This window comes from Pelophylax lessonae (genome assembly GCF_965119305.1).
Source record: "Pelophylax lessonae genome assembly, chromosome: 8".
Lineage (NCBI taxonomy): Eukaryota > Metazoa > Chordata > Amphibia > Anura > Ranidae > Pelophylax > Pelophylax lessonae.
Window position 1 is genome coordinate 43,872,735 of NC_138775.1, and position 13,671 is coordinate 43,886,405.

At 41.2% G+C, this 13,671-nt stretch overlaps 1 protein-coding gene across 1 annotated transcript in view; it reads right to left on the reverse strand.

Annotated features, from left to right (window-relative positions):
- Positions 1-13,671, reverse strand: part of LOC309561237 (peroxisomal acyl-coenzyme A oxidase 2-like) — a 121,452-nt gene that overhangs the window by 19,109 nt on the left and 88,672 nt on the right. Inside the window, exons 10-12 of the mRNA XM_082265031.1 lie at positions 11,942-12,103; positions 1,570-1,675; positions 889-1,106 (exon numbers count right to left, since the gene is read on the reverse strand). Coding sequence (XP_082121157.1) covers positions 889-1,106; positions 1,570-1,675; positions 11,942-12,103 — 486 coding nt within the window. The remainder of the gene's footprint in view (positions 1-888; positions 1,107-1,569; positions 1,676-11,941; positions 12,104-13,671) is intronic.

Genomic DNA, 13,671 nt, shown 5'->3' on the forward strand with positions numbered 1-13,671 from the left:
AATGCACTGTATGTATATACCATACCCGGCCAATCACCCCAGAAGATAGAAATCACTGCTATTACAAAGATCGCCTCTATCTTTTGGGTCCAGTGCCCACTTGGCATTGGTGCCAGAGAGTGCTTTGCGTTCTCAGTGAATAAAAAGCATTCTCTGTTTGGATGAGGTGGAGAGATGGAGTAGCGTTGCCCCGATCTCCATCCCATCCAGAGAATGCTTTACATTCATTGAAAAAATGCAAAACCTTCTCTGAATGGCACCTGTGTCGAGGAAGCAACCTTCTATGTTGAAGTATGCAGCAGGGCAGCTGCTCGGCATGGGACCCTGAAGCTAGTTAACATTCTCCCAGTAGATAGGGATGGGGGGGGGGGGGATTTGAAGTTTATGAATCCTAAATATTGTAAAAGAGAAACACAGGAAGTGAGAAGGACAACTAGCTCCATCCTCCCTCCCACCTCCTTGGCTATTGGTGAGTATACAGCAGGTCTTGTGACATTTGGCTGCCCTATAGTGGCTGAGAGCTACAAGGGTTCAACCAGAACTTGTGCAGGAAAAAGTTTCTGAAGCAACGGCTGCACTTACATATCCACAGGAAGTATGCAAAACTGCACCAATGTACTCTACTAATTCCTCAAAGTACAGTCCTGTATTGTCCTGGCACGCATTACCGCCATCACCCACTGCCAGTGCTGAATGTATATCTGTAGTCAGCCCTTTTATTGAAAAAGCTCACTTATTAGCTATTTGTAAAATGCAGACTGCATTGTAGAGCAACAGTACAGCAGTGTACAGTAGATAGCGGTATATGCTTGCCACTATATATAGGGAATTAGTATAATTACTTTGGATTGCAATCAGCAGCAGGTAAGATCTTCACTTTTTACTCACCGGAGGTCTGCTAGGAGGCCAAGGTAGGCTGTAGTGGCCAGGTCCAGCTGTTTCCCTGATAAGTAGCCATGTTGTAGAAAGTCGCCAGCATTCGTGAATATTCCATGCAAAGCATACAGGTCACAGAGGCGCTTGAGAACAGTTTTAATTTCAGGTTCAGTTGACAAGGAGCTCACAGCAGAGGTGAAAGTCTTCACAATGAAGTAATGTATGTGGGCCTGAAAGACAACACACCATGTTCTACAAATTTTTACTGTCAATTCCTATCATTAACGTTAGCAGTTAACACAAACCAATAAACGCTTCCGCATTATTTAATTTATGTAACCTAAAGCTGAGAGAGACATATTACATAAAGAGGTTAAAGAGATAGATCAATATTAGAGAGAGACGCTGAAGTGTAGCTGGGTGGGCTAGCATTTTTCATTGTTTGTTGGAGAAAAGCCCTGCATAGGAAATGTTTTGTTTTTTTTTTTAATTTTGTGTTGCCTTTATTAAAAGTAGGGCTACCAAGCCATTAAAAACCCCAGTTCGGACTGACACATCTCACAATGCATCTGCCACTCTAAACTAACCCTATGTCACAGTATATATATTCTGGTGTGTTAGCTTTGTATATTGAGCCTATTGTGTGTTGACCTCGGAAATCAGATGAATAAGCTAAGGATAGTAGATACTAACTATTGATGCCTTCACAAGCTCTACGGATGTGCTGTTCCATGCCACATATCGCTCAGTTCCAGACTGTACTAAATGGTGCAGCTTGCCAGCTGCAGCTGCGATAAGCCTGGGGGAAAAAAAAACAATTATTATATATATATATATATATATATATATATATATATATATATATATATATATATATCTATCACACACACACACACACACACAGTAAACCCCCCTCCATTGCGGGGGTTACGTTCCGGACCCAGCCACGAAAAGTGAAAATCCGCGAAATAGAAAAACCCTATTAAAATGCATTGTAGGCATGTTTTTTTTTTACTGTCACTGTACGTGTAAAATAACATTACAAAAAAAAAAACAATATACCGGGACCGCAAAAACTGAACCGCGATGGAGCGGAGGTTTACACACACAATTATAGAATACATTGCTACCAATCAGGTTTCAAGATAATTCACTTTGAATTAGCTAAACTCACCACGCATGTTAGTTTGTTTTACCTAAAATTCTGTGGTTCAACATTCATTACAGTTTAATACTAACACTAATAGATTGCCAGACAGAATGGAAGAGATCAATGCACAGAAGTGCCTTTAAGCAATGGCAAGTCTAATTTTACAATGAACCTGCTTCCATTGCCCATTTTGGCTAGAGAGATTTTTTTTTTTTAGTCCCAGAATTCATTGCCTCTGCAGAGAAGATGATATTAAAATAAGTTAGATTATATAGTAAGTTGACAGGTGGCAGGCTACCTCGCACATGATCCAAATGAGCAGCCGAGCTGACCCTCAACACAACACTGACCTTCTGGGCAATACAGAACCTTCCTTGACAACTTTCCCTGATGTGTCAGTGGCGGGCCAAGACTGATCCCCAGTCCACCTTCCTGATTGTGTGCTTCCTCCCCTTTACTCCCAGGGGTTCAAGACACTGGGCACCTTCTCCAGGCATGACAGCCAGGGGACACCAGTAAAACTCACTCTCACTCTGTTCAGAGCAGCATTCTTACCAAATAGAAAAGTTACCATGAGGCTGGATAAGGTTTATGTTTTTTATTGAAAGCCTCAGTCGATACATTGCCTCAATGGATCAACACAGTTCCAATAATGAATACTGTATGCAGGCGCTTGGTCCCAGGCCCTGACGGTTGCTGCTTGTGTCTCTGGAAATGGTACTTTCTCTAGGCCAGGTTCTTCCTTGGCTAGGATGGGAGGAACAGAGGGGTAAACCAGCATCAAAGTCCTCTATTCTCTCTTGGGGCAAGGATGGAAACCCCCAGGGCATCCTGCCCTCCCCGGTCTCACTCTACTCCCTCCCTGGCCAAGCCTAGACTCCCAGCTTTCTCCCAGGGGGAGGAGGCACCGTAAAGGGGATCTGCTCTACCAACTGCCCACAAGGTTACAATGGAAACCCAACATTTGAAGACATTTAAACACATTGGCATCCAACTCAATAGTTTTCCTTTTATCAGCTTCAATAGCAAGGTAGGACAACTGCTGTCTGTAAATTTTCAACCTTTTTACAGCAATGCTATGCAGCTCTGTAGGAATATTAAAAAAAAAAAAAAGGGGGAGGGGGGAGGATAAAACAGCAACAGTCCCCACAGGATCTGTCTCAGGCCTTTACCTACTGTGTCCCTGTATGCATGGATGCCTCCTTCCAGTATCAGCCAGACCTTGTACCGTAATGCCTGGTACACACTATCAGTTTTTTATTTTCGATTCAACCCAGCGGGCTGAACAAAAAAAAAAAAAAAAAAAAGGAGAAGCTCAGCAGGAGCTCGCTGTACTAACTATCCAAAGTTAGTAGAGTGATGTCTCCACTGAGCTACTGTGTTCTGACCGGAGGACTGTCCCCCCACCAGAATACACCGGTCAGCGCTCGCAGCCATTGATGGGATGCTGGTTTTCCAGCATACCCGGTTTCTGCCAGACTGGCTGGGGCATATACAGGCCGAATATAAGCCAGTTTTTGTTAAACCTGCCGATATTTGGCCTGTGTGTATAGGACTTTAGTCCCAAGGCAAGATTCATAGTAGAATTTACTCCAGACTGTGCTTTTAGCTTTAGGAGTCCACCCCCAGCTCTCCCCGAGCTGGGACAGGGTTGAACCGCTTGCAGGATCCAACCGGATGGCCCAGGCAAAAAAGGACCCTGCTGTTCTAGGTCCCAGATTATTTATGCACAGCTCATCCCCCTGCTGGTCATCCTCTTTACCAGGGATAGGCAGAGTCAGCATAAACATATTCATCCTGCACATTTGCTTATGTCATCCCTATGCTCCAGAACAACCCAGAGAGTTTAGTAATGCAGGGAGGAGCAATCAAATCTGCAGCCTGTGAAACCCAGAACAGCCAAAAGCAAACAACCTGCTCCACTGGCTACAGAGGAGCCAAAACAAAATTTGCCTAAATCTACTAGCACCGAACTAGAAGGGTGCCACAATGATCAAAAATTAGTGCAGTCTCGGACTCCAGCACAGCTGAATTGTGTTAGCAGTTCACACAGGGATTCTATTTGTTCTTTATGAATGGTACTTCACTGAGGATCTCATGCTGTGGAAAGTATATTTAAACCCTAACATTAAACTTCTATTTGTTCCCTATAGTTCCATCAAATATACAAGTGAAAGTGTTTTGGTATATTTCTCAATATATGGAAACAAATACCAGTTATTCCTGCCAGGACTCTAGTGAGATAACATCTTGTGCTCTCTGCCTATGCTGCACTCTTAGCAGTTACAATTTTTCTAGCATCTGTTAACTCCAGAACACCTCCTTTACTATGGAAAGAAACAGAGAGGGAGATCTTCTGTAGTCAAGGGGTGGGCAGGAGGGATGGCTTCCCTGGGCACTGTGGTATCATAAGTGGGAGGGCGCCATAAGGAGATTGAAAGGGAGGGGACTTGTGTTGGAAGGTAGAATTTGGAGGGTGGCATGCAGTAAGAATTGTTTGAGGAGGGGGTAATCTATGAGTGGTGATTTAGGGGATCTGTGTTGGGGGGGGGGGGGGGTGGAGGAAGAGGATTTGTGCTAGAAGAGGGGATTGGAGAGTATTGTGCTAAATGAGGATATATAGTGGGGGGTTTATGTGTTAGGAGGGGACATATTTTGTGGAGATTTGTGCCAATAGGGATGGTTGGGGGGGATTTATAGGGAATGTGTGCTGGGAGGGGGAGGGGGAATTGGAGTCGGGGGGGGGGGGGGGAAGGTGTACTTGGCGGGGAAATTTTAATGTTAGAGGATTTATGCTAGGAGGGGTGATTTTTTTTTTGGGAGTGCATTCACGCAGGGGGGGACTTAGGGAAAGGGAGTGCAAAGATTTATTCTGTGAGGGGGGGGGGGGTTCAGCAGAGGGGTGGATTTGTACTGGGAGGAAGGGGGATTTATGCTTAGGGGTTAATCATTTAAATTAGTGCTCATTTTTTTTTTTTTTGGGGGGGGGGGGGGGGGGGAATTGCAGACACTTAATGCACATACATCTTGCATGTTCCCCCTGGGCTCTAGATGAACTTGTACTGGCATTGCATGCAGGGTGAGTATTCTTACCCTGGGACAGGTAGTGTGTTGCTAGCATAATCATAGGGTGAATAAAACAGAAAGGAGATATATATTATGTATACACAGACACACATATACACACACAGTAGCTCACAAAAGGGAGTACACCACTCACATTTTTGTAAATATTTTATTCTATCTTTTCATGTGACAACACTGAAGAAATGACACTTTGCTACAATGTAAAGTAGTTAGTGTACAGCTTGTATAACAGTGTAAATCTGGTGTCCCCTCAAAATAACAACACACAGCCATCAATGGCTAAACCGCTGGCTACAAAAGTGAGTATACCCCTAAGTGAAAATGTGCAAATTGGGCTCAATTAGCCACTTTCCCTCCCGGGTGTCATTAGACTCGTTAGTGTTACAAGGTCTCCAGTGTGAATGGGGAGCAGGTGTGTTAAATTTGGTGTTATCGCTCACAGTCTCTTATACCGGTCACTGGAAGTTCAACATGGCACCTCATGGCAAAGAACTCTCTGAGGATCTGAAAAAAAGAATTGTTGCTCTACATAAAGATGGCCTAGGCTATAAGCTTGCCAAGACCCTGAAACTGAGCTGCAGCACCGTGGCCAAGACCATACAGCGGTTTAACAGGACAGGTTTCCGCTCAGAACAGGCCTCGCCAAGAAGTTGAGTGCACGTGCTCGGCGACATTTCCAGAGGTTGTCTTTGGGAAATAGAACTATGAGTGCTGCCAGCATTGCTGCAGAGGTTGAAGGGGTGGGAGGTCAGCCTGTCAGTGCTCAGACCAATATGCATCAAATTGGTCTGCATGGCTGTCGTCCCAGAAGGAAGTCTCTTCTAAAGATGCACAAGAAAGCCCACAAACAGTTTGCTGAAGACAAGCAGACTAAGGACATGGATTACTGGAACCATGTCCTGTGGTCTGATGAGACCAAGATAAACTTATTTGGTTCAGATGGTGTCAAGCGTGTGTAGTGGCAACCAGGTGAGGAGTACAAAGACAAGTGTGCCTTGCCTACAGTCAAGCATGGTGGTGGGAGTGTCATGGTCTGTGGCTGCTTGAATGCTGCCGTCACCGGGGAGCTACAGTTCATTGAATGCCAACATGTACTGTGACATACTTTGACACACTGATACAAGAGCAGGATCCCCCTCCCTTTGGAGACTGGGCCACAGGGCAGTATTCCAACATGATAATGACAAACACCTCCAAGATGACCACTGCCTTGCTAAAAAAAAGCTAAGGGTAAAGGTGATGGATTGGCCAAGCATGCCTCCAGACCTAAACCCTTTTGAACATCTCTGGGGCATCCTCAAACAGAAGGTGGAAGAGCACAAGGTCTCTAACATCCACCAGCTCCGTGATGTTGTCTTGGAGGAGTGGAAGAGGACTCCAGTGGCAACCTGTGAAGCTCTGGTGAGCTCAATGCCCAAGAGGGTTAAGGCAGTGCTAGAGACATTTTCACTTAGGGGTGTATTCACTTTTATTGCCAGTGGTTTTAGGCATTAGTGGCTGTGAGTTATTTTGAGGGGACAGCAAATTTACACTGTTATACAAGCTGTACACTCACTACTTTACATTGTAGCAAAGTGTAATTTCTTCAGTGTTGTCACATGAAAAGATATAATAAAATATTTACAAAAAACTTTGAGGGGTGTACTCACTTTTTTGAGATACTGTGTATACAGTGCCTTGCAAAAGTATTCACCCCTTTGCATTTTTCATGTTTTGTTGCCTCACAACCTGGAATTAATAAAAAAAAGTTAAGAAAACCCAATCATACCATCTCATATACACAATCCTATACCCGCAGTTGATCCAGAGGAAGACGAAAAAAACTCCAGCAAAGCATGATCCAATTTGCCACAGCAGGGGAAAAAAAAAAATCCTTTCTGATCCCCCGAGAGGCAATCGGAAATTCCCTGGATCAACTTTACCTATAAATATTAGTACCCATTTATTGTAAAATAAAAGAGTACCCATTTATATTCTATAAACCCAGGAAAGAATCTCTTCCTTTTTCACCCCACCCTTCCCCCCCCCCCCTTTCCCTCCTTCCCTCACACCATCACGACACCTCTGCACCAGCACTTCCCTCCACATCCCTCACTCCCTCCCTCCCTTCCCTCCCCCTTTCCCCCCCCCGCACCTTTCCCACCCATTCCCACCCATCCCCCCCCCCTTTTCTCTCCCCCCCCCATCCACTCCTTCCCCCCACGCCCTCCCATCACCCAGTTTGCCCTTCCCCTATCCCTTCAGTCATCCACCATTAAAATTGTTTCCAATACATACCCATAGGTTCGCATAATTCGTGGAAGGAGAATTCCCTCCAGTACCTATTTCCCTATTTCTTCGATATTACCTCTTCGACACCATAAAGAACCATATGCGAATCTCAGGTATTTGGTACTATGACATAATCACTTTAACTTCTACTATTACCTTCCATTAACTATAACCTCTTATATTAGAAATATTTTTACCCCATTCCATACATTTTATTCCCACCCAGATATCCATAAAAAACCTTTTGTCCACCTACTCTGTAAGATCCTTGCGGGATAGGCTACGGAGGGCTCCAGTACAATATCTTCCAATCAAGCACTCCAACTATTATTTGGCTTCAATAATATTGATCCCACCCTTCTCCTTCCATATTTTAAGGATGATGGGGGGACTTCCATGTAACAGCCCTCTCTGAACCTCTGGAAAACTGACACATGGTATGTATATACACTTTAATGCTTACCACCTCAGAGACAACATATATAATGTATATGCACACATATATTTTACTGTTACATTGTACTGTAAAAATGCTATTGCTATTATATATTTTGAACTAATTTATACTCTCTCTATTTACTATCAGAAGTGAACCCCAATTGACCTTTCAGATAAAGGGTTGTACCCGAAACGCGTCAGGTCTTTGTTTCTTTGGGAGATCCTTCATGCCTTTGTGGTTAAGTCTTTTTCATTCTTGATGCATCACTACCGCATGTACCATTATTGTTTTTAATCTCACATAGTTTGTAACTTTACATGATTTTTCTATACTTAAATAAATTGATACAATTAGTTTTTTACAATGTTGTATATACTCTTACTTTTTTGATGGTTCTTTGCCTATAAAGTCCCGCCCCCAGGGGAATTCTCGCTTCTCAGGAAAGAATCCAGGCCTTTTTAAATCAATCTAGTGAGCTGGCCAGAACCACATCTGAAGGGAATTTATTCCACAATTTCACAGCTCTTACGGTGAAGAAACCTTTCCATATTTGGAGACAAAATCTGTTTTCCTCTAGACCTTAAGAGTGACCTCTTGTCCTCTGTGTTGACCTTAAAGTGTTGACTCAACACCAAGTTCACTATATGGACTTCTTACGTATTTTTACATGTTGATCATATCCCCCCTTAATCTCCTCTTTTCAAGAGAGAATAAATTCAGTTCCTCTAGTCTTTTCTCATAGGTGAGCTTTTGCAAGGCAATATATATATATATATATATATATATATATATATATATATATATATATATATATATTATATTACACCTTTGTTCCTTGCTCTAGATACACTTTAATTCTTCATAAAAAGGAGCTAGACACTAATAATAAATATTGCAGAAAAAAATAATAAATCAATAAAAGTCCATAAGCAGCCACCAGGTATCTCTAACCAAGCTTAGATGGAATCTTATAAATTCCATCACCAATAAGTGAATATTTCTGTGTCTTCTTTCACCAACATTAGGTCACACATCCTACTCACCAGAACTGTATGACCCCCATTACAGGTAGTAACAGAAAGCAAGTTTGGAATATGAGAAAGCCACTCTCAATGGTCCTTTCGCCAGGCTCAGAAGCCGGTCATATCAGCCACCAGTAATAATAAACCCTCATGGTTCCAGATTCGATTTCATACAGAGAAGGAAAAGCAAATGCAAATGCAGTACAAAAGGTTTATTGAATTACATGCATAATAATTACACTTCCAGTATTGATGATCAGTAAAGCTTGTTTAAAATAGCAAGGGCGCCGATTTGTGTCCTACCTGCGTTCCTGAGATGGGAACAGTGACGTGTCATGCAAAACCCACCCAATGCGTTTTGTCAGCAGCATCTGACGTCATCAGGGGTCACATGATCGGACACATCCCTTCTTCGTTTATATTCTACCGCCATTTGCAGATACCCAATCTGGATCAATCCTCTCATAACTTCATTAAAAATCATTAAGGACTCCCTTACTATTCTTTACTTGATACCAATATTTTACAGCCTATGTTAAAAATGGGTTTTAAAAATAAGAATGAGTTAATATATTATTGAGGACTAATTACACTGCCCCCTATGGTATATTAAAAGATTTCACTGAATGTCAAGGAAAAACACACACACACGCACACACACACACCTCCCTCTTGTGGTGCAACTAAAATTATTATATTCTTGCACCATCTTGTGGTAGTTTATGATACTGAAACCATACATAACCAATGAGGGATTAAAAGGAATTGGCACACCTCCACATGGCTAATACAATCAATTTAATTTAAAACAATTTTAGTTGATATCCACGTTAATACCCGCCAGATTCAAAGTATTCAAATCGAATATCCATTCTGTTTCATTCCTTGGACCAAACTGTCTTTTTTTTATTTTTGCAAAATATGTAAAGCGTGTAGAATGAAAACGAAAAAAGGAAGTTAGACACATATAAATCTAATAGCACGGGAAGAGAGTATAAATTAAATTAGGTTTATTACTTGTAATTCCACCCATGTCATACACCTCATATCCTTCCCTTGTGTAACGCTCCTGCGTCTTTGTACTAGTGTGCTGGATTTGCAGCTGCAGAATCTCCACTCAGTAGTCGTGTAGAGATGTGTTGGATTACCAGATCCAACTCTCCAGACTCATCATTGTGGCCCGGTCTACTTCAGCATGCAAATATACATACACTCAATAAGATGTTCCTGGAGTGATAGGATGTATACGATAGTATAGAGGTGATGTGCTGAAGGACAGGCGTGAGCAGTGATAGCAATGATAAGCACTTGATAGTAATGTTCAGGAGAGTAGTAGATGGTAATAGGTAGAATGCAGATAGGTTAATAATCACGTATGGTAACAGGTGGTAGGGGACAGCAGATGATATATACAGGAGAGATTAACCTAGTGCAAGGATATAGATGGTAGTAGACTCAAGAGCTAGCAATCTATGTAACAGTGCAGATGATAGAATAGTAATGCATAGATAGTAACAGTCCTTAGTGTGCAGAAGTAGATAGTGTAAGTTTGTTATGGAGGAATCCCCTGTGGGGTACTTATCACTAGTGAGGTTAGTAAGCAGAAGGGTCCGGTAGTAAGAGAGTGATCCGGTAGCGAGATACGGGATCAATAGCGAGGTTCCGGTCTGTTCCAGGTAAGGGAATTAGCTGGAGGCTCCGGCAGCATAAGACAAGGCTGTTAAGCATGCGGTTTGAACGAACAACCTGTGAGAGAAAGCCGGCGATTGAAATAGCCGCTCAGAGCGGCGCTCAGTGATGATGTCATGCGGCTTAAAGGTATATGCGTTCCACTTAACTAAAAAGGTGGGACGCAATATGCAAAGGAAAATGGGCAATAAGGGTACCGAAGGTACCAGAATCTTACACCTTGTGGGCTACGGTATGTCAGTCACACAACAAGGAAGCTGGGAATTAGAATCAATAAACATTTAAATAATATTAAAAAAGGGGTTCTCAAAACAGATTCTAAATTGGTCGGAAAGACTATCGTAATAGAGACCCCAGTCTAGTGTTCTTTTGTGGGACTGATAGGGTTGAGCCGCATTGGAGAGGAGAAAATATGAAACAGAGGATATCAAGGAATGAAACAAAATAGATATTTGAGTTGAATACACTGAATCCGGCGGGTATTAATGTGGATATCGACCTAAAATAGTTTTATATCAAATTATTGATTGTATTAGCCACGTGGAGGTGTCCCAATTAGTGTTAATCCCTCAGTGGTTATGTATTGTTTCAGTATCATAAGCTACCACAAGATGGTGCAAGAATATAATAATTTTAGTTGCACCACGTTAGTTTCACCACTAGGAGGGAGGGGTGTGTGTGTTCCTTGACATTATGTGAAATATTTCCCCACATAGGGGCCAGTGTGATCAGTCCTCTGAAAAACAATATATTAACTCATTCTTATTTTTCAAATACATTTTTAATATAGGCTGTAAAATATTGGTATCAAGTAAAGAATAGTAATTGGAGTTTCCTATTAAAGTTATTCGAGGATTGATCCAGAATAGATATCTGCAAATGGCGGTAGTATATAAATGAGGAAGGAGGTGTCCGATCACATGACCCCTGATGAAGTCAGATGCTGCTGACAAAACACATTGGGTAGGATCTGTGTGACACGTCACTTTCTCTATCTCTGGAATGCATATCTGTGTCCCTGCTATTTGAAACAAGCTTTACTGATCGTCCATACTGTTAGTGTAACTTTTATGTGTGTTATTTAATAAACTTTTTGTACTGCACTATGAGAGGCATTTGCTTTTCCTTCTCTGTATGAAATCAAATCTTGAACCATGAGGGTTTATTAATTACCGGTGGCCGATATGATCAGCTTCTGAGCCTGGCCAAAAGTATCATTAATTCCCCATATTCCAAACTTGCTTTCTGTGACTACCTGTAATAGGGGGTCATACAGTTCTGTTGAGTACGATGTGTGCCTTAACGTTGATGAAAGAAGCCACAGAAATATTCATTTATTGGTGTTGGAATTTAATATTTTTTTCACTGTAATAATAAAGTAGAATAAAGCTCAGCCTATTTACTAACCAGTAAGCCCTGCTTTCATAGGCCTTTATATACACGTCTGAATTCAGGAAGTCCAAATGTGTGTTTGCTTGGCATCCACTGGAGAGCGGGGCCGACAGATAAGATATAGTGTGCGGTAATGGCTTTCCTAATTGGGCCGCACCAAAACACTTCATCAAAAACCTGAAAAAGTACAAACAAAAAAAATGTTTGCTAAATGAGCAGTATAAAAAACTACAAGCTTATAGGAAAAAATATATAATTTAATATTATATAGGAGTAATGTATCAAAAGTATAACCACACTAATATCTGCAAACTGCAGCTTATAGTGAGACAACACCAAAAATCAACAAAAATAGAAAAGCTGCGGTAAATGTGACCAAAATACAAAAAAAAAAAAAAAAAAAAAATCTATCTGTAAACTATATAAACATACAAAAGTGAAGTAATTAAGTGAATAATTCCAACTTAATAAATAGTCCCAAAGATAGTGATAAAAATTATGATAGTCCCCAAGAATAAGTCACAAAAAATGATGAAAAATATATAATAAAAAATGCTGAAAGGTATAAAAGTGCAAAAGTGTCGTCCTCCACCACGGTGCATCGATCACCAAAGCATGCCAATATGCTTATGAGATGCCGTAAGTAATGTGCCAACAAGCAACCACTACATATGCGTCCGGATGGCGATTCCTGCAAAGGATCCAGGCAGCAGGGAGACACCAATAGGCAGGCACAGAACCACAGAGCAGCTAGCACTCTCAAGGCACACTCAAAAGCACCGGTCTGGGATTTCACCATAAAAAAGACAAAGGTAGCTCCATAGTGCAAAATGTTTTAAAATTGCTTTATTAAATAAAAGAAAATAACTCGCATAAAAAGTAGAACAGTAACCGCTAAAAATCACAAACAAAGCCGGCCGCCTTCCGTATTAGCCCGTCCTTCCGGGTTGAGTGGTGACGTCAGCACGCCGGTCCCGATGCGTTTCGCCACGCAGCCCAGAAGGACGGCTTTGCTTGGGATTTACTTGGGGTTACTGTTCTACTTTCAGGTGTTATTTTCTTTTATTTAATAAAGCAATTTTAAAACATATGGAACATTACTTACCGGCATCTGGTAAGCATATTGGGTTGTGGTGATCGATGCACCGTGGTGGAGGACGACACTTTTGCACTTTATACCTTTCAGCATTTTTTATTATACATTTTTCATCATTTTTTTGTTACTTATTCTTTGGGACTATCATTATAAGTTTTTATACACTGAATATTTTTATCACTATCTTTGGAACTATTTATTAAGTTAAAATTATTCACTTATGTATATTTATATAGTTTATAGATACATTTATTTGTATTTTGGTCACATTTAGCGCAGCTTTTCTATTTTTTTTCTTTTATATTATATAGGAACCTTTGTTGATTAAACTGTGAAATTTTCAGAGATTCTTAGAACTGATAAGATCGAAGCTAAGGGCAAATGGGAAAATTTTACCATAAACACAGCTGACCCTCTACCTAGTACTATTGTAGAGGACTATGCCATTTGTAGCCTAAACTGGTTGGGCATTGCAGCAACTTAAAAAAACAAATGACAATTAAATATTTATGCCAGTATATAGAGACTTCTAAATCTAAACTCCACTGAAATCGCTAAATACACAGTTAATCACTTGACTACCAAGCCAATTGTGACATCTCAACAATGTGACATGTAAACATTTTTTTTTTAGAAAAATAAAAAAAGG